Source organism: Microtus oregoni, unplaced genomic scaffold (assembly GCF_018167655.1).
Source record: "Microtus oregoni isolate MIOR12 unplaced genomic scaffold, Mior012 000016F_ref0000370, whole genome shotgun sequence".
Taxonomy (NCBI): Eukaryota; Metazoa; Chordata; class Mammalia; order Rodentia; family Cricetidae; genus Microtus; species Microtus oregoni.
In genome coordinates, this window is record NW_024543075.1 from 25,129,055 (window position 1) to 25,148,751 (window position 19,697).

The window sequence follows — 19,697 nt, forward strand, 5'->3', positions numbered from 1 at the left end:
AACTTAATCTGATTTCTAAGATCTCCATTATTCTGCTTTGACTTCCTGAATATACCCCATCCTGCTTTGAATTTCCATTTTTGCAGTGTTGGGAATGGAGTCCAAGGCCTTGTCATTCTAAGGCAAACACTGTACCACCAAGCTGCATTGGCAGTCCCAGCTTTCTCCAAATGAAGGTATGCCAGCCACCCAGTCAACACAAAGCCAACCAACCCCACTCCGACTTCTCATCCTCTGTGGGAATCAGCCTTCAAATACAATTGCAATTGCTATTTGTTTTTGGCATTGTCTGTGGTAGTTTGAATGTAGCTGGCCCCCACAAGCTCATAGGGAGTGGCATTATTAGAAGGTGTGGCTTTTTGTTGGAGTGGGTATGGTCTTGTTGGAGGAAGTGTGTCACTATGGAGACAGACTTTGAGGTCTCATATGCTCAAGATACCGCCCAGTGTCACTGACCACTTCCTTTTGCCTATAAGAAGTTGGATTCTTAGCTAATTCTCTAGCATCATATCTGCCTGCATGTTGCCATGTCCCACCATGATAATAATGGACTAAATCTCTGAACTGTAAGCCAGCCCAATTAAAATTTTACTTTACAAGAGTTGTTGTGGACATGGTGCTTCTTTACAGCAATGGAAACCCTTACTTTACCCCATCTGTCTTTTCTGCAACCCTATATTGTCATGATCCTGATTTCATAGATTAGGAAATGTCATTTCACTTAGCTGGGTTCACAACTTACTTATGTTTACAAAACGTCAGTGACTTAAATAAGTATAATGCTATCAATGATCATTTTTCTCAGTTTTTAAAAACTTAGGAAATTTTTTTTGTATGTTAGCTTATTTTCTCCTCAAGTATCATTAGATGTTTGCAGTGTACTTATCCCTGTTTTACATAAGATGAAAACTGAGATTAAGCTATCTGTTTGTTCAACTGCTTGTTAAATATTCATCAGCACCCAGCTGTGTATGGTTAGATGCAGAAGACAAAGGCATCAGCCAAATATGCAAGCAAAGCCTTGGCTTCCTTTGAACGTATAATGTAGGGCAGGAGCTGTCATGTTTCCCGCAAAGGGCCAGATGGCAGACATTTTAGGCTCGGTGTGCAATAAGGTCTCTATTGCAACTGCCCAAATTTGCCATCATTGCATGAAAGCAGTCACAGACAATATAAAAATAAGTTAGCCCCGCTGTGTGCCAATAAAACTTTACTTACAGAACCAAATGGTGAACTAGATGAACCTAAATCTGTGAGAGCAAGAGACTAGTCTGATCATTCCGAGGGACCAGAGATGTGAAGCGAAAAGAGCCCATGGCTCTTATCAAGTTGGTCAGGGGCAGCAACACTTCGTGGTAAAATGTGAACTGAAACCTGACAAGAAGGAACAGCTATGAAAACGACTTGGAAAAATGACTGGTGCAAAGGTCCTGAGCTAGAGCATGTTCAAGGAATGAAAGCAAGACTGGTGATCACTGTGGCCCAGGAGCTGGGCAGAGGCCAGTTTCTATAGCACACTCATCACCAGCCACGGAGGAAACAGGAAAGTCAGGACAGAGCTGTATTCCTTCCTTTTGCCAGTAAGTCATTTAGTTAAATGATTCTTTTGGGGGGTTGGAGAGATGGCTTAGTGTTTAAGAGCATCGTTACTGCAGAGAACCCAGGTTCGATTCCTAACACCCACAGGGCAGCTCACAATTATCTATAATTCCAGAAGATCAAATGCCCTCTTCTGGCCTTTGTGGGCATTGCATGCAGATGATGCACAGAGGGGAAGACCCCCAGATCAGCTCAAGATACTGCTGAGACACTGGATAAGCAGATTCAGAGAGCGAGCTATGATTTGTGCGGTGGCGAGCACCTCCCACCTCACATACTCACTGAAGTAACTCCTGAAAGCTGAGCCACCCGTCCCAGCAGTGCGGAGACACCAGGAGTTTAGTCTTCAGGTGGGGACACTCTGACACAATGGAGTCCACCGCGGGGGCCACATCCTCACTGGCCACTATGCACTTGGCCTTGGATGCTTGTAGCCGGTAGAGGATGTCTTTCCTGGTCAGTTGGATGGTTCCTGGCATGAAGACAAGCCCTGAAACAGAAAGCAATTCCTGAGTTCTGGAGATTATGGGGAAATGTCGGTCTTGTGTGTGTGTGTTGGGGGGGGGAGAACTCAGATCTCAGCTGTGTCTTGGTTCCTTTGGACATCCCACAGGACCTGGGTGTGTAGGATCATTAGAGCTCTGGCCTTGGAGTCTGACAGCCCTTGGCTCTAGTCCTGGTCTTGCAACTTACTAGCCTTGAGGCTTTGGTCTCTCTGGCCTTCCCTTCTTTACCTATAATATAGGGAAAGTGACAGCATCTGGTTCATAATGATGGACTAATCTTAAGAGCCATTTTAATGTCATGTTTGAATGTGATTATGCAATGACTGTGTAATACTTAATCCTTGTGTTGCATTTTATGACATATTTTCTATTAACATTATCTCATTCAATCTTTTCAACCAGGGTGAGTTTTGCAAGATAATCCCCTGTGACTGAGAGGAAAAAATAATAGAAATTTAAAAGGTACCAAGATACTAGAATTTTTTTTTATGTGCTACCTTTTTTTTTTTTTGCAAATGTTCTCTAATATATACATCTTACATCAGTACAAACAGAACAGAGGGAAAAACTATATGTGGCTGTAAAAATGCCTGCCCACTATTTTTTGATAGATTGTACAGCTCAGATGCTTAGCAACTACTCTCCAAAGACTTAAGAAATATGTATTTATTTATCTACTATTTGTGTGTGTGCCTTTGCGTGTGTGTTTCTCATTGAGGTCAGATGATACGTTTGTGGATTAAGTTCTTTTCTTCTACCTTTTTGTGGGTCCTGGTATTCAACTCCTGTAGCTAGGCTTGCGAGTAGGTGCCTTTACTAACTGAGCCATCTCAGTAACCCAGGATTACCCTTCAAAGCCGCCCTGCTAGGTGCAGGCAGCTTTTGAGATTGCTGGTGAGTGTCAGGGCCAGCCTGCTGATCGCTGATGCAATGGTCTGGTACTGCCAAGATTTGCCTAGATGATTAGGGCAGTGTTTGATTAATCCCCCTTCATCCTACACACTAGCCAGAGACAGGTTTTCAAAGCTCCCCATGAGAACACACGGGGCAGGATTAGATGTAAGGCAGAGAGAGGGTGGTGTGACTCTCTCACGTGAATTCATGAAGACAACGTCATGCAGAACATGACCTCACTCAGTACGTATCGCATGCCGGTGGATGACCGTTCTCCCAAGGGTCACGAAGCCAAAAAGACACTTCCATTATTCCCAAGACCTGAGCTGGATAGTTATGTAGTCCTTGCTGAGTATTCTGAAATCAGCTAAATAGGAAGTTGTGTGTGCATGCGTGTGTGTATGTGTGTGCACGTGTATGCATGCGCGTGGAGACTCTCATGCTATGGTGGTGGACAGGCCACAGCTTTTGTGAAGTCCCTGCTCTCCTCCCACCTTTAGGCCTCAGGGTTTAAACTCAGGTTTCTGCACTTGCACGGCCATCACTTTTACCTGCTGAGCTGTCTGCCACCCCAAGGTTAAGCTCTTATTCTCTTAACAAAAACATGCTAAAGGATTGAATAGATTTTAACTGGTTAAGCTCTTAATACAACATGCTAGAGGATCTCAGAATGACCAGTGAATATAAAAATACAAAACAATTTCTCTTACACATCATTTGTTCTTAATGATTGACAAGTATGGTTTCCTTGGTGGGTTTGTGAATGTGTTCCATGGCTAGACTGCCACCTTGGGAGTCGGGGCAGGGTCTTCTCATGGATTTCAGACAGAAAATATTTGCTGGATGGCAAGTGTCTTGGCTTTACTCTGTATGTCTTGAAGCAAAAATCAAAACAGTTTGCCATGGGGGGAGTGCAAGCAGTTAAAAAATTCCCATAAATAATTTGACATTCTGGGGAGAAAACAGGTCTGCAGCTGATTTCCTTCATCTAATGAACTGTTTTTCTAAACACTAGCTTATGTGTTTATATTCACCGATTTCATAATTTAAACAAGCCATGTTGAGTAATATTAAGTGCATATTTTATGACAGGTAAGCCACTCTTAATCTTCTTCCAACCATGGTTGATTTCCCCTTGTGTCTCCTTTTCATATTGTGAATCCAAACATTTTTATATTCCTGCTTCCATCTGTTTTATTAGCAGTAAGAGCATATTAAGTCCTATGAAATTCCCCTGATTATATTAATATCATTATGTTATCATTAAGGCAAATTGTCTTTTAAGTGCTACTCCATCAGGAGTCAGACATTCAATCAGCAATCAGCACCTCAACTAAACTTACATCTTTGCTAGGTTATAAATTATTTATCATTTTTTAACGTTGTTTCCATTTCTGTAAGCTTTTTAATACCATTGGACAGACATCTTTCTCTCCTCCGTAGTAATCTGTCCTTACGCAGTCTCATTTCTTTTATTTGCTGTTTGAAGTTTGTGGGTGGTTTTTTTTTTAGAGCAGAAATTAGAGAATTCTTCAGATAAAGGGCCTGGTGAGTATGTTAGACTCTGTGGATTGTAGGATTGATTTTTGTCTCAGTCAGCATGTTTGCTGCAGAGCAAAAAAATTCTATTTACCCAAACGGGGGAACCTGCAGGCTAGGGCTCACTGACCCCCATCACTTTTACCTGGGGTGCACTATATTACTACACTAGGGAAAAATGTGTAATTGGATATAGCAGTTCTTTTGAGTGGATGTTTTTCCAACTTGGGTCCAGAGTACTTCATATTCTTGCAAGTTTCTGCTTCCCCCAATACTTGCTCTTCTTTTTTATTTTCATGTTGCAGAGAATCCAGATACACACTCAGAAGAGCACACTCTGGGTTGAGAGGGGAGTACAGCACTCTGTGCTGTGAAGAAGTACTGACATTCACATTGGCTTCTGTGGAGCGTTGTGTGTAACTCTGAACCATGGGAGTCTCGCTTTCAGCTTTGATGTGTGTGTGTGTGTGTGTGTGTGTGTGTGTGAGCCTAGACTCTCTGTTTTGACTAGACGTGGCTAGCTAGCGAGCCCTAAGGATGTGCCTGCTTCTGCTCCACAGTGCTGGGGTTACAGGCACCTGTCTCTCGATGCCAAGCGTTTATGTAGGAACTCAGGTCCTCATGTTTGCACAACAAGCATTTTACCCCTGAGCAATCTCCCCAGATCCCTAACTGTGTAACTTTCAAGCGGCACGACTTTTGACAAATGTCTTAACATCACTGTGCCTTGCAAAATGATCACAGTAACACCAATCACTCTCTTAAGGTTGTTACTATTATTACATCATGATTGCTCTCAGTTTCAATTTTCATTTTTCTACTGTCTTTAGGGATAGCTGTACAAAGCTGAAAGATCAGAAAATCCTCAAGTTTTGGTCTCTTTGTTTTACAACCGTGACGTTTGTTATACTGACCTGTCCTCATGCAAGCCACATTGATGAGCCACCATTCGGGGATGCGGGGCAGAATCACAGCCACCCGGTCTCCTCTTTGCAGGCCGCAGGGTTTGGTGAGCACGTTAGCAGCCTTCCGGGACAGGGAGCCCAGGTCTCGGAAGCTCCATTTTACTTCCTCTCCTTTGCCATTCACCCACCACAGGGCGGGGTTGGCTGGCCTCTCTCCAGACTGGCCAGGAACACATGGGAAAGAGAAAATAATGCTATGGTTTGGAGGTGTCAGCTAAAGACACATGTGTGAAAAGGTACAGTTCCTAAAGACGCATATGCTTAAAAGACTGGTCCCTATCCAGTGGCTCCATAGCCCAGTGGAAAGAAGAGAATAATCAAACCCCAGGCCCTGGACCTTCCCGCTCAGCTGCCCTGGAGTGAGCAGTCTTCCTCACAATGCATTTCCCTAGGACGCCCTAGGCTGCCACAGGGCTAACTGAGCATATGCTGAAATCTCTGCACCCACGAACCCAAAGAAATCTTTCTTCTCTTTAAGTTGTGTATCTTACTTCCTTTGTCACAGTCACGGAAAGCTGACCCCACAGAAGGCAGATAAGACTATCTGCCACTACGCCTTCTCCACACCTGCTCCTCAGTATGCCGGGGAAGAGATTTTCCTCTCCAGGTCTTGTAAAGACACCCCTTCTGGGGGTTTGCCTATTTTCGACAGGGAGGGAGCATGTTTCCAAGGTTAAATTAATCTGATCCCATCTCTGAGAGGAACAAAAAGACAGAAACTGACTGGAATAAAGAAGAGTGTGTATGGGCTCTTGGTACTTATAAGTCCCCATGAAGCCGTCCAGGTTCCTGCCCTCGCTGAGATAAAGGATTGATTTGAACTGGACGCAGTGATAGCATGTGGAAGACAGAACAACAGGGCCGGTGGAGACCTGCCCTCATATACCTTCTCCTTTTGGGACCACTGGTCCAGCACATCCGCAGCAAAGTTAAAGTTCTTGGGTAATGGCTTCTCAAGGCGATTTATGGCTTCAAAGTCAGCAAGCGTCAGAGGTGTCCGGAGTTGGGGGTCTCTGTGAAATTGCCGGCTGGCTGACTTGGTGAGCCAGATGAATCTAAATCTCTGGAGAAGAACCTTCATGATTACCAGAGGACTTCGTCTTTTGATAAGACGTGGGAAATGCCTGTGGGGTAGATGAGTGGGGACTGTCAGCTGGAGGTTGGGAAGTGGATTCCTGCAGAACGCTCCATCCTCATATAGATCTGTCACCACAAGTCACTATTGGTGTCGTTTCCCTCCCCCTCAACGCTTCTTCATTCTGCCTGTGACCAGATCAGCTCTAAAAACCTGGACAGCTGTAAAACCGTCAAACCTCCACTTCCACCATGAAGAGACAGTCTGCCAGTCCCCTTGATTCCAGCTAGCCTATTCTCCTCTCCCCATGATCCCTCTAACAAGTCACTGAGAACTTTCACTGCAGCCCTGAACCACATACTTCATGGCCATACAGCTTTGGGAAAACTGTTCCCCTTCCCGTATAGCAGGGTTCTGGTTGGTATGGGGGTAATGCAATCCGTCACTCCCCATTATGAAGATTTAATGAGATAATGCACAGGAAGTATGCGACTTGTCCAGAGGACTCTCCAGGTGTAGATCCCTGCAGTGTGGGTAGTGTCACGACACAGTGTCATGGAGCACTATTGCTCGTGAATCAGGATACTTGGATTGTATTCCCAATTCTTTCAAATTAGCTTGTGATAGCAATAAAATTGCCCACCTGTTCTTCCATTTGTATTTTCATCTAATTCTATAGCTACTTCTTCCTTTTTTTCTTCCGTAACTCACACCCTGTATTATTCAGACGACAGCAGTCTGCCATGCGCTATCATTTCCATACACGAGCCCTGTTTGTCTAACCCAGCTGCTATGAGTAGAAGCTACATAGCTGTGCATTCCATTCTTAGCACCAAGGGTGACTTAGAGCCAATAAAAAGAGCCACGGTTCATGCAGCTCTCGCTCTAGAGCAGCCAGCCTGTCCCATCCCTGCTGTTGTTTTACACGCGCAATAAAGCTTGTGAGGCTGGAGCTGCTGTTGTTTCCCCTTTGCAGGTAAAGACATAAAGGCTGATGCAGACTGAAGTAGCTTTCCCAAGATGGTCTTGCTCATGGTGGCAGAGCCAATGCCAGACGCTCCTGTAGTATGGGACCTTGTGGACAATGTCCTTTGTGTTTCCTTCTCAATAGGCCTTCTCGTCTATGTGTGCACCCTCACCCTTCTGCCTTTTAGTTCCAGAAAGTTAGTTTGCATAGAGTGGAAAAACATGCAGGTGCAAAGGGAACTTGGGTCTGAAGCAGGCGACAATAAACAACAGAGCACGGGGCTCAGGCTGCTGTGTCCTTTCCCTGTCCTCTTCATGTCCCTTTGCTCAGAATGCAGTTGGCCCCAGCCCTTGAGGAGCTATGTCTGTTTTTATTGTTGGTATTAAACTCTCTTGTGTCCGTGTAGAAACAGGGATCATGCATGGAAACATTATAATGAAACGAATTAACTTGCGTAATTAATATGTGTTGTTAATTATCAATATGATTTAAGAGCCGGGCAGTGGTGGTGCATGCCTTTGATCCCAGCACTCAGAAAGCAGAGGCAGTCGGATCTCTGTGAGTTTGAGGCCAGCATGGTCTACAGAGCTTGTTCCAGGACAAGCTCCAGAACTACACAGAGAAACCCTGTCTCGAAAAACCAAAACAAAGAAACAAGCAAAAAAACAAAATAACCAATATGATTCAAAAAGAGAAGAAACAATAACAAAAGAGAGTATTTGTGGCTTCCCCAGGCAATTTTCTGGAAATGGATTTGAGGTATCACAATAAAGCAGAGAGGAAAGGAGGAAAAGAGTGGGCCGTGTTCACAACTGAACATGCTGCAGAATTGAGCCACCTTTCACTCTTCCAACATACGTGCACATGTGCAAACACATGCATACACATGTGCAAACACGCACACACACACACACATATATATATGCCGTATAACATGTACCACATACACAGTTGCCCCCACAATTTTATAGCACATCCAAACACACATGCACACACAGAGATGCACACACAGATTACTTCTCACTCCCATCTGTGCAACAAAGTAACAATAATACTGTCTGTCTTTCCTGGCTGCTTGTCGGGCTTCTGTAAGTTCCTGCCCACTGCCTGGTACATCGCTAAGACTCAAAAGTGCTGCATGAGAACAGCCAAACACAGGCCTGGTGGCTCATGCTGTGATCCTAGCGCTCAGCTAAGGCAGGAGGATTTTCATGAGTTTGAGGCCAGCTGGAACTACTGAGACCCTCTCTCAACAAACCCAAAACCATAATAAAACAAAATTTGAACCCCACCCCATTTATCCTGGAAGACTGTAGTAAAAAAGGACAAAAGCTACCGTTCATCCGACTCTTCTACCATTGTACCCTGCATCTCTGGGACCAACTCCAGCTCCATCACCCAAAGCATCTTCACCTTCACGTCCATTCATTTCACCTTTTCTCGGTCTCAGTTTAATGAGCTGGAAAGACTTTCAAGACATGAACATCCTGAAAACTCTTCTATCTACGAATAGTATCAATCTTAAAAGAAAAAAAAATGATCTTCATCCCTTCCACCAAGTGAAAACATAATGATTTTTCATGGAGCATTCTTATTTCTCATACCACATGGAAAATTTCCCATATCCCAATGAATCACTAAATCAATATGCAAACAAATCTAAAGCAACATGCTGTGAACAGATCTGCACTGACTACATCCTGGTGTCTTCTGCATTCTGAGCACACATAGAGAGTGAACACTGAACACACACACACACACACACACACACACACACACACACAAAAGACTGAGTAGGTCTGGGGATATCTCTTGCCAATACCATTTCTTCATTCCCATCTTCTGGTCTGTTTGATTTGGGGGTTGATTTTGGTAACGATGGGCTTTAAAAGAGAACACAGAACTCTGGGGAGTCGCCATTTTGCTTTGAACAAAGCCATTTCCTGATGTGAGAATCGCGGGGAAGTATATGCAGTTCCAGGGTAAAATCTGAAGTCTATTAAGTATTTTAAACCAAAACAACACCTTTGGAGAAATTGGTACATAAACATGCTTTAAAAAATGTCTCCAGAAACATCTCTGTGAAATTGAGAGAGTTGAACTAAATTATTTCTAAATACTTCATGATCTCCAGAGTTTAAAAAGAAAACTTAACAGTGGGAAAAGTTATTGAGCAACAGTTGGCCACTCAGGTGAATACTTCTATGGTATATCTCTCTGAATTCTGAATTTTGCTTTTACTATGTAGAACTACCAAAGTCGTTCGGCCTTGGGTCTGTAGGGCTCTATCACGGTGACATAGCCTGTTTCCTTACTGCTGCTGAGCTAGATACAGTCCCCCCACCCCATGTTGCCACATGCATCTCCTTACCAGCAAAGGTACTGCTGATCCAGAAGGCCTCCTGCTCCTTCTCCAAGGCTGCTTCTACCACAATGCTGCCTCCTTCCTGCCTTCTCCTCTTTAGATAGCGTCTATGCCACTGTGGCCTGGAGCCTCTGGTGTACAGTTGGGAGGATCATAATCCCTTGGGAGGAGAGTTTTTGCTTCTCTGGACAACCTGTGGTTAAAGGGGCAGACACGGCTAAGAGAGAGAAAGAAAACGCAGGGCACCCTCCTCCCCAGGCTCAGTGCCAAACGACAAAGACTAAGCCTGCTCATTATGGGATTATTCTCATTCCCAGAGCTGATATTGAGATGTATAATGCCCATTCTGAGTGCCCCAGGATGTTGGCATAGCTGGATCTGACCTGCAGACCTGCCAGTTTAATATAGTCCAAAGAGAGTCTAAGAACTGCTTCAAACTGCTGTCTTTCTTTGAACACCTACTATGTGCTATTCTCTATTAAATGTCCTGATAACCTTGAAATAATGTCACTGATTGGTATATTTTTTATATTTTCCAAAATAATATATATTGTCTATCATAAGTACAAATTTCTAATTTTTAATTGTAAATCATTTCTACTGTGTATGAAATATACAGTTTATAGTAACATCTGAGAAAAAATGCAATCTTCCTTCTCTACAGTGACGCTGTTTCTTTCACTCTTCAATCCCCTTTTGCTTTCAGAATAGAAGATTTATGTGGCCACCGGTGGGAGACTCCATCACATTAAGGTTTCATCCCAGGAGGGTTTTTTTTTCCCCTAAAATACACACACACACACACACACACACACACACACACACACACACACACTTACACAGAGAGATAAACAAACAAACAAACAAAAAAAACCCCAAACCAATCCCTTTTCTTCTTTTCCTATTCTTGAAAATAGAATATTTTCTAATGTGTTGTTTTGGGATTGTGGAACAGAATCTGATTATTAGCATCCATGGTCCATAGTTACTGATATCTGTCTATGGGTGACTTCCACTGAAATGTCCCACGCTTGATGACTTTTGTTCCCTGCACCCTCCTGTTGTATTCACAGTGAGACATCTGCATAATGACCTACTCCATGATCACCATGGCCACTGGCCTTCTTCAGGGCAGCTCCAATCCTCTAATTCTCTCTAAGCTTCTTCTGAACCCCTCTTGGTATATTCTGAGAGGCTTTTCTGAGCCATGCAGCAGGCTAGGGTTGTTTGGGGCTTTTCTCTATGCCATGAAGAACATTGGTGTGTTTCTTTTCGTCTTCACCCAGAAGTGAGGCCCAGAGCTTTATGCCCCATGCCCATTTCTTGTTTGTCATTGCGAGTGACTGTCACTGGAATGTCTAGACAGAGTCCTTTCTTGGACAGTCTTCTTCAAATATTCTATATTCAGATGATTGGATCACACCCAAACTACCTCCTAGTTAACCTTTATAACTGCTTGGCCTGATAGGACAAAAAATTAGGTAGGCGGAGTAAACAGAACAGAATGCTGGGAGAAAGAAGCCGAGTCAGTGAGTCGCCATGATTCTCCCACCCGACACAGCTGCAGGTTAAGATGTTCCCTGGTAAGCCACCTCGTGGGCTACACAGATTATGAGAAATGGGTTAGATCAATATGTAAGAGCTAGCCAGTAAGAGGCTAAAACTAATGAGCCAAGCAGTGTTTAAAAGAATACAGTTTCCGTGTAATTATTTCGGGTAAAGCTAGCCTGGTGGCGAGACGCAGCTCGCAGCGCACCTATTACAACACATTTCCGTCACCCTTCTCATACCTTGCACCACCGAGGCACACTGTGTTTGTAGAAAGCTGGCTCTTCAATTATAAGCCTTATTTTCAAGATTATTGATGCTGTTAGAATTTAAGGAAGACATTTGGAACTCTAGGCAACCTCTTTCAGGATCTTCAGCCATCAATCAACACAGCATTGAACAGTTTTGCAAGGAAAACCAAGTCATGAATTCATGGGTTCCAAATATGATGATGTTCCAGAGGGAGGCAAGAGTACCTACCCCATGGCCTAATGATTTGATTGTTCAGTGGGGAGTGTGAGGAGGTGGAGGAGAAAGTAGTTTTGCAGTGAGCTGTGAATTGTGGTCCTATAGACTGGAGAAGAGGGTTTAGCATAGTCAGCGTGAAGTCAGGCTGATAGCATGTCCATCACTCCATCTCAACAGCAACCTCAGTCTAAAGAAGAGGAAAACACCAGACAAAGCAGAACTAAGAGATCATTTACAAAACAGAGATTGGGGCTGGCGACATGGTTTAGTGGTTAAGAGCACTGGCTGCTCTTCCAGAAGACTAGAGTTCAATTCCCAGCACCCACATGGTGGCTCACAACCTCTGTAACTTCAGTTTCAGGGCATCCACCCAACACTGTCCTAGTGCCTTTATGAACACTTCATGCATGTGGTACAAGACATATATTCAGGCAAGCATTTATACATGTAAAGTAAGTGAAATCTCATTCCCTGCGCCCCCCACCTCAAAACATTGGAGATCATCAGAAACATGGAAAGCCACAGATAAATAAATAATTTAAGTCTTCAGACCTGATGGATGTCATGTGATCTCCTAGATGGGAAGATACTAGGGAGAAACCAGGGAGACAGGAACCAAGTGTAGAGTTTGCTTAGTACGGGTATTCTACCTTTGTCTTCTTGGCCATGAGCAATGTATGTTGGTGAAATAAGATGCTGACAGTGGCTGAGGGATATAACTAAACTCTTTCTGTTTCTGCGAATTTCCTGTCAGTCAAACACTAAAATAAAAATTATGGCTAAAATTATATTTGTGGAAGTAGGATGAAGAATGGATTGTGTGTATGTGTGTGCTCAAAATGCATATGTTTGAGAATGTGAGAATATGTGTATGCATATATGGTTTTTGTACTTCCTCATGTGGATGTGGATGTGTGCACACGTATGTGCAAGCACATGCAGAACAGAGGATAATGTTGGTGTCTTCCTCTATTATTCTCCACGTTATTGTTTGTGAAGGTTTCTCTCACTGGTTCAGCATGGTTGGCTGGCCAATGAGCTCCAGGACTTTGTCTGTTTCCACAATCCCCCCTCAATGTGAGATTCCCCTCTGTATGCTGTGACTATGTTTTATTGCCATTGGTTAATAAAGAAGCTGCTTTCTGCCAATGACTTAACTGAGTAAAGCCAGGAAGAAAATACAACCAGAAATGTAGAGAGAGAGGAGACAGTCAAAGAGACACATGTAGCTGCCAAAGGAGACAGATGCTGGAACTTTACCTGGTAAGCCACAGTCTTGTGGTGATATACAGAATAATAGAAATAAGTTAAATTAAGATGAAACAGTTAATAAAAATTCTGAGCTAATAGGCCGAGCAGTATTTTACTTAATACAGTTTCTGTGTAATTATTTTGGGTCTGGGCTGCTGGAAAATGAAAAAGCAGCCTTCACCTATACCTGCTCCCCAGCGCTGGGATGACAGGTGCATGCCACCATGCCTGGCTTTTCATGTAGGTGCTAGGAATCCAAATTCTGGTTCTTATGTTTGTCAGGCAGGTACTTTACCATTTGAGCCTTCTCCCCAGTCCCAGAAACACCCTTCTTTTTTTAAAAAAAAACATTTTTATTTATTTTTTTAATGATTTATTTATTTATTATGTATACAACATTCTGCCTCCATGTATGCCCACATGCCAGAAGAGAGCATCAGATCTCATTACAGATGGTTGTAAGCCACCATGTGGTTGCTGGGAATTGAACTCAGGACCTCTGGAAGAGCAGCCAGTAGTCTTAACCACTGAGCCATCTCCCCAGCCCCAGGAACACCCTTCTTTTATTTCCGTACCAAAGCCATTGGAAATTCTGCAGTATAACATCTTGGTAAACTCACATGCTATGGATATTAGGAACTGAGATGTGGGTGGATAGCATCTCTTCAGTTCAAATGTGCTGCTGAGGTGGGGATCAGTTCCCCTAAGAAAGTCAAGGTAAGTCTGACAGAGAGACTCTGTCAGCTCCATCCTGATGATTTGCCAGGGGACTGAATACTCAGTGGACACCTGCAGGATTTCAGGAATGCACGTGGAACTGGGGTGTTAGGGTTGGCTGAGCCCCGACATCTGACCTGGAGACTTCATGTTTTAGCTGGAGAGAGATGTGAAAAGAAGTTAGTGGATGAATTGTTACATGTGATGTGATAGCTAGGAAACAGGCTCATGGAAGGATACTCTAGTGGCAGGAGGGAATGACATGTGGGGGACAGGAAGAATCTTTCAAGGAAGAAGTATTCAGACATGATCAGGCGCAGTCAGGGTGGTACGGCCTTAGACAAGCAAAGACATTTATTTAGTCTGGCAATGACATGAAAGTCACACAGCAAATGAAGAGTCCAGAGAGAGAAGGGAATTAGGAATTGTTACAAAGGTGAAGTAGAAAGGCCTCTTTGGCCTCTGTGGGCAACAGGCATTCACACAATACACATACATGATATGCAGGCAAAATATCATCCATGTAAGGGAAAAATCAACAAATATATATATATATATGTGTGTGTGTGTGTGTGTGTGTGTGTGTGTGTGTGTGTGTGTGTGTCTTAATTAAATTAGATGGTTCTAAGTAATAGAAACCCAGTCTGCATGGCTTCGAAGAGAAAAGAAACTTACAGGTTGCCAACTCAAGAATGTATTGGTTAGTTACTCCATAGGATGGTTAAGGTACAGGTGGACATTAGGACATGCGGGGTTCAAATATCATCTGAAGTCCTTTTGAGTCTCTTTTTACACAAGGTAACTTTACTGAATTGGCTCTTGCTGAACACATAACAGAAAACACAAGCTTTTATTACAACTCCTATATCTTCTTCTTTAAGATCCCTACCCTAAAGAGGTTGGCTACTCAGTCTGTAATTTGGAAAAGTCTGGAGAAGACCCGTGAATCAGGTTAAGTGCCACCCACAAGTCCAGTCAAGAGAATTAGGGGTAAGAAGGAGGTCAGCAGGAGACAAGGATCGAGATTCAGACAGACCACCAAAACTATCATGGTGATCATATCATTGACAACAGAGTAGTCTAAGAACTTGGTTGCTGGCAGACAAACCAAGTCATTTGACTCAGTTAGTAGACGATGGATGTATGCCACATTCGGGTGCAGGAGATGGGAGCGTGAGACAGCACTCAATTTTCTCTCTCAGGGTTATCATGAAGAGAAGTTACTAAATTTTGGCCTACTTGTTCTAAATATTCAACTCCTTGTGCCTTTTCTCATGTCAGTGCCTTCAGACAGCCCTGAGGCTCAGGAGGCCTGTGACTCACACCTTTGAACAACTGCTCTGGATTTTAGACTTGATCCTGTCTCCTTATGAAGGGCAGGCTGGATTCTGTTTCCTTGGCTGCTTAGTTGGGCAGGGACTTCTTACGTCAGCTAAACTGGTAAGATAATAAGTCATGGCTGGATTGAGGCCAGCCCTCAAGGTAGCATCTGAAAGCGTTGGAAATTTCTCCCAGTGATGATAAGCCACAGGGACCTCATTAAGCAGCAAAGCCTAGGGGACATACGTGGCATGAAGTTTAGATCATTCTCTGGGCTTTTGGGAGTTCCCTCCATTTCTGGCAAGGTGTGGCTTCAGTATCTCTAAGGCAGCTTAGCTTTTAAGATGTCAAGTTATAGTGGAATAGAGAATCTACACGCAGCCCCTTAGGGAGTCATCTCCCTGACAAGGCGAGACGGAGGGCACGGAATCACCTCTGGTTCTGCATCAATTTCCAATCCTTAGATTTCTGTGTCAGTTAGGAAATGTTTACCTAGTAACTAGCAGCTAACCTTTACATGGATATACTACTTTCTAATGCCTGGGATTGCTCATTACTCCAGTTTAATGCCCACAAAGATCTTGTGGAGCCAGCACAAGTAGTGCTACTATTGGATGGAAAGAAGTAGATTGAGAGGCTCAACTGCCACCTGTAGCCGCATCTTATCTTAACGCCTGCTTCTTCCTCTTTGTTGTCTGCATCAGTCTTCAGCTCGCTTGGGACCCCTGACACCTGTGATAATAACAAACAATTTGGGGGGATTTATCTATTTTATGTGTTTGAGTGTTTTGTCTGCATGTTTGTCTGTGCGTCACATTTGTGGCTGGTGTCCAGGAAGTCAGAAGAAGGTATTGAATCCCCCGAGAGTCTGGAGTTACAGATGATTGTGAGCCACCATGTGGGTGCTGGAAATTGAAACAAGGTCATCCACAAGAGCAAGAAATGCTTTTAACCACTGACTCATCTCTCCAACCCCATTAATGCAATTTTAAAGAATGGTTCTAAGCTTATTGACATGATTAGATATTTATATACATGTGCAGTATTTTAACCTAGGACATTCATTTTTTCAAATGTTCAGATTGTTCAAATGCCTTCTCGGGGTCACTTCAGGCTCTTTTCACACAATCCCATGGACCTTTGAAAATTTATTTGCTCCCATGAAAAGATGTTCCAGATTCACCTTACACATTTTCCATCCCAGTTCTAACCTAAGCCTTTTCTTCAAGGAATGCCTTTTCAAAGCGGTGGTGGGAATTGAGGCAGGATGCTACACACCACCTTGGTTCCTTGGAGTGAGAAATGGAGTGTGGTAGTCAGTTAATCCACTATCATTTGCTATAGTCCTTTTCTATATAAGAATGACTTGAGGGGCATGGTAGCTCATGTCTATAATCCTAGCATTTGAGAGATGAGGCAGAATTGTAAATTCAAGGCCAGCTACATAAGCCCAGTCTACATAATGATATCTAGACTCGAAAACAAACAAACAAAATAAACAAAAAAAAAAATAGCTAACCGTGTTTGGTCTTATAGTGTTTAGAAAAGATACTTTTCTTTCTTTTTGAGAGAGAGAGAGAGAGAGAGAGAGAGAGAGAGAGAGAGAGAGTCCCTATGTTCTTGGCTAGCCTGAAGCACACTATATAGACCAGGCTGGCTTCAAACTCACAGTGATCTACCTGCCCTTGCCGCCTGAATGCTGGTATTAAAGGCGTGTGACCCCATCCACATCCAGCTAGCAAAGGCCACAGTGTAGAAATGATGCGTAGAGCAGGACAATAAGTCAGGTGGTAGCTAATCGTTATCTGTGCTGTAGTCTGTGTCTATCCACCTAGCCATATTTTCCTTCGATGCATTTATGCCTCAAATATCCACACATTAATCCACTTTGAACCAGAGTGTATGCAGCATTACAGAGACAAATGAGACAGGAATGAGAGAGAACTGGGAAGTTCTAGTTTTGTCTCTGCTGGGACTAAATAAATAAGGACACACTGTAGTCACTTATGAGTTGCATCTTTTATTCGGATAGAGCAGTTAGAGTCGAAGGCTGTGGTCCCACAGGCTCCCGGCTCTGTCTGGTGAGCCACATTGGCCTTAACGACCCATCGCCCAGGAAAGAATCTCCGAGCCACTTTTATTGTATCATCAGAGATATCCAAGGGAGGAGGGAGCTTTGGCATGCTAGATTAATTCATCAAAACATTGAAACATCAGCACATCAAAACATCCACTTCTTTTCCAGGCCTGTGGCAGTATTCCAGGTGTGGCCAGGAGAAGAAAGAGCTGTTGTTTCCTATGAATGGAAATAAAAAACCAGTATTTAAGTATTTAAGAAAAACCAAAGGCGCTGCATTCCAGGGCACCAGGTGCTGTAGGTTGGATTACCACATTTATTGCTGTAGGCATTACCCTAAAGATTGCCGAGAGGGTGGCTGTTGACTTGACCCATGTCTGGTTTATTCAGCTGGATGCTCAGCTCATGAGAAATGGTCAGAGCCTCTGCTGGCACCATAAGCGCACTTGGAGCCAAGTTATCATGTTCCCTCTTTATAGAACACAAGCTGGAAAGGAGGAACTTTTGTCTGTTCCATTTATTATTCTGTTTTTATCCTATTGGGCAGTGCACAGTCCTCAAATAATACTTGCTAATTGCTAATTGAATTAATGTCTTTGTCCCACAGTAACAGTGTTCTGTGTAGGTTCTTGGGGGACCTTCCTTTTCTCTCTTTCCTGGCTCACTTATGGGAAGTGTCTGTAGCTGTAATAATAAATCATACTATAATACAAAATAAATAAGTGCCTGGATGCTCATGTTCCTCAAAACACAACTTTGAGGCTGGTCAATGGTGGCACACACCTTTAATCTCAGCACTCAGGAGGCAGAGGCGGTCAGACCTCTGTGAGTTCAAGGCCAGCTTGGTCTACAGAGCGAGTTCCAGAGTCGCAACGCACAAGTCGAGAACTACTGGTCTTGACTTTTACCTTGTTGATTGTAATCCTGCAAAGTACCTCGTTAGAACCACCCTGTAATCTCATCAGGGTTCCCTGGAACTCTTTAGAGGTAATAGTGTCAGGTACTAGAAAGATGGCTAAATGGGTAAAAGCATTTGCCACCACCTCACAACTGACTCGCTCAAGTTGTCCCCTGATCCCCACACTCATGCCCTAGCATACATGCCCCATAAACAAACAAACAAATACATAAGATAAAGACAATGACTCCAGACTCATCTAATGGTGTATGTGGCTTTTGTAAGATGCTGAAGTCAGGCTCCCTCTCTGAGGAACTCACACCTCCTCAAGTCTCAGGAGCGCTTGGCTTTCTTCCCAAGTACCTTCTTTCCCTTAACTTTTATGTTTAACATACGTATTAAAGATGCATTTTAAGGCCTGGGAAGATATCTAAAGTGAAGTGTGTGCATTCACGTGACCTGAAGAAATAAAAAAGATGAGCATGGTGGTGTGTGCATATTCCCGTACTGGGAGGGCGTAGAGACAGGTGGGTTCTGTCAGCCAGCCTTGCCTACTTGGTGAGCTTCAGGAAAGTATAGATCTTGTCTCAAAACAACAAGGTGGGTGGCACCTGAGGAATGACACTGGAGGTTGTACTCTGCCTGCTACACACACATACACACATACATATACACACATACATATACACACATACATGTACACGCATACATATATACACACATACATATACACACGTACACACATACATTTATACACACATACATATACACACATACACAAGTATACACACATACACACATAAACATATACATACACACACATACACACACTGGAGGTAGTCCTCTGCCTTTCATACATGTACACACACATACACACGTATACACACATACACACATAAACATATACATACACACATAAACATATACATACACATCCACATACATACACACACTGGAGGTAGTCCTCTGCCTGTCATACATGTACACACACATACACACACACAGGAGGTTGTCCTCTGCCTGCCATACACATACATATATACATATATACATACATACACACACATACACATATACACACATACATATATACACACATACACACACACATACACATACACACATACACACACACAGGAGGTTATCCTCTGCCTGCCACACACACACACTCACACACACTGTCTTTTACTGCCCTCCGACTCTGCTTCCTGCTGATTTCTCATGAAATTCTTATCTACAGTGACTCTAAGGATACATTTTAATGACTAAGAATCCCTCAGGCTGTGAGTGACCGCTTAGAGCTGCATCATCTCTAGCCCTGCTGTGCATCCCACTGCTCCAGGTAACAGCAGCTCGTTAGCTAAAACTCTCTGTGGAGCCTGGGAGCAACTTCCACCCCTTAGTGCAGGGAGGATAGCCAGGTGATAACTAAGAAAGGTGTTTTACCAATATGTTCTAGGTTCATTCAATTTCTAGAAGATTTTCATAATAGAATCTAAGAGTACCTT

At 43.4% G+C, this 19,697-nt stretch overlaps 1 protein-coding gene across 1 annotated transcript in view; it reads right to left on the reverse strand.

Moving 5' to 3' along the window:
- Acsm4 (acyl-CoA synthetase medium chain family member 4) overlaps positions 1–19,697 on the reverse strand; it is a 75,703-nt gene that overhangs the window by 14,858 nt on the left and 41,148 nt on the right. Inside the window, exons 2-5 of the mRNA XM_041666607.1 lie at positions 9,917–10,103; positions 6,390–6,627; positions 5,453–5,663; positions 1,882–2,089 (exon numbers count right to left, since the gene is read on the reverse strand). Of these exons, the coding sequence (XP_041522541.1) occupies positions 1,882–2,089; positions 5,453–5,663; positions 6,390–6,584 (614 nt within the window). The 5' untranslated portion in view covers positions 6,585–6,627; positions 9,917–10,103. The remainder of the gene's footprint in view (positions 1–1,881; positions 2,090–5,452; positions 5,664–6,389; positions 6,628–9,916; positions 10,104–19,697) is intronic.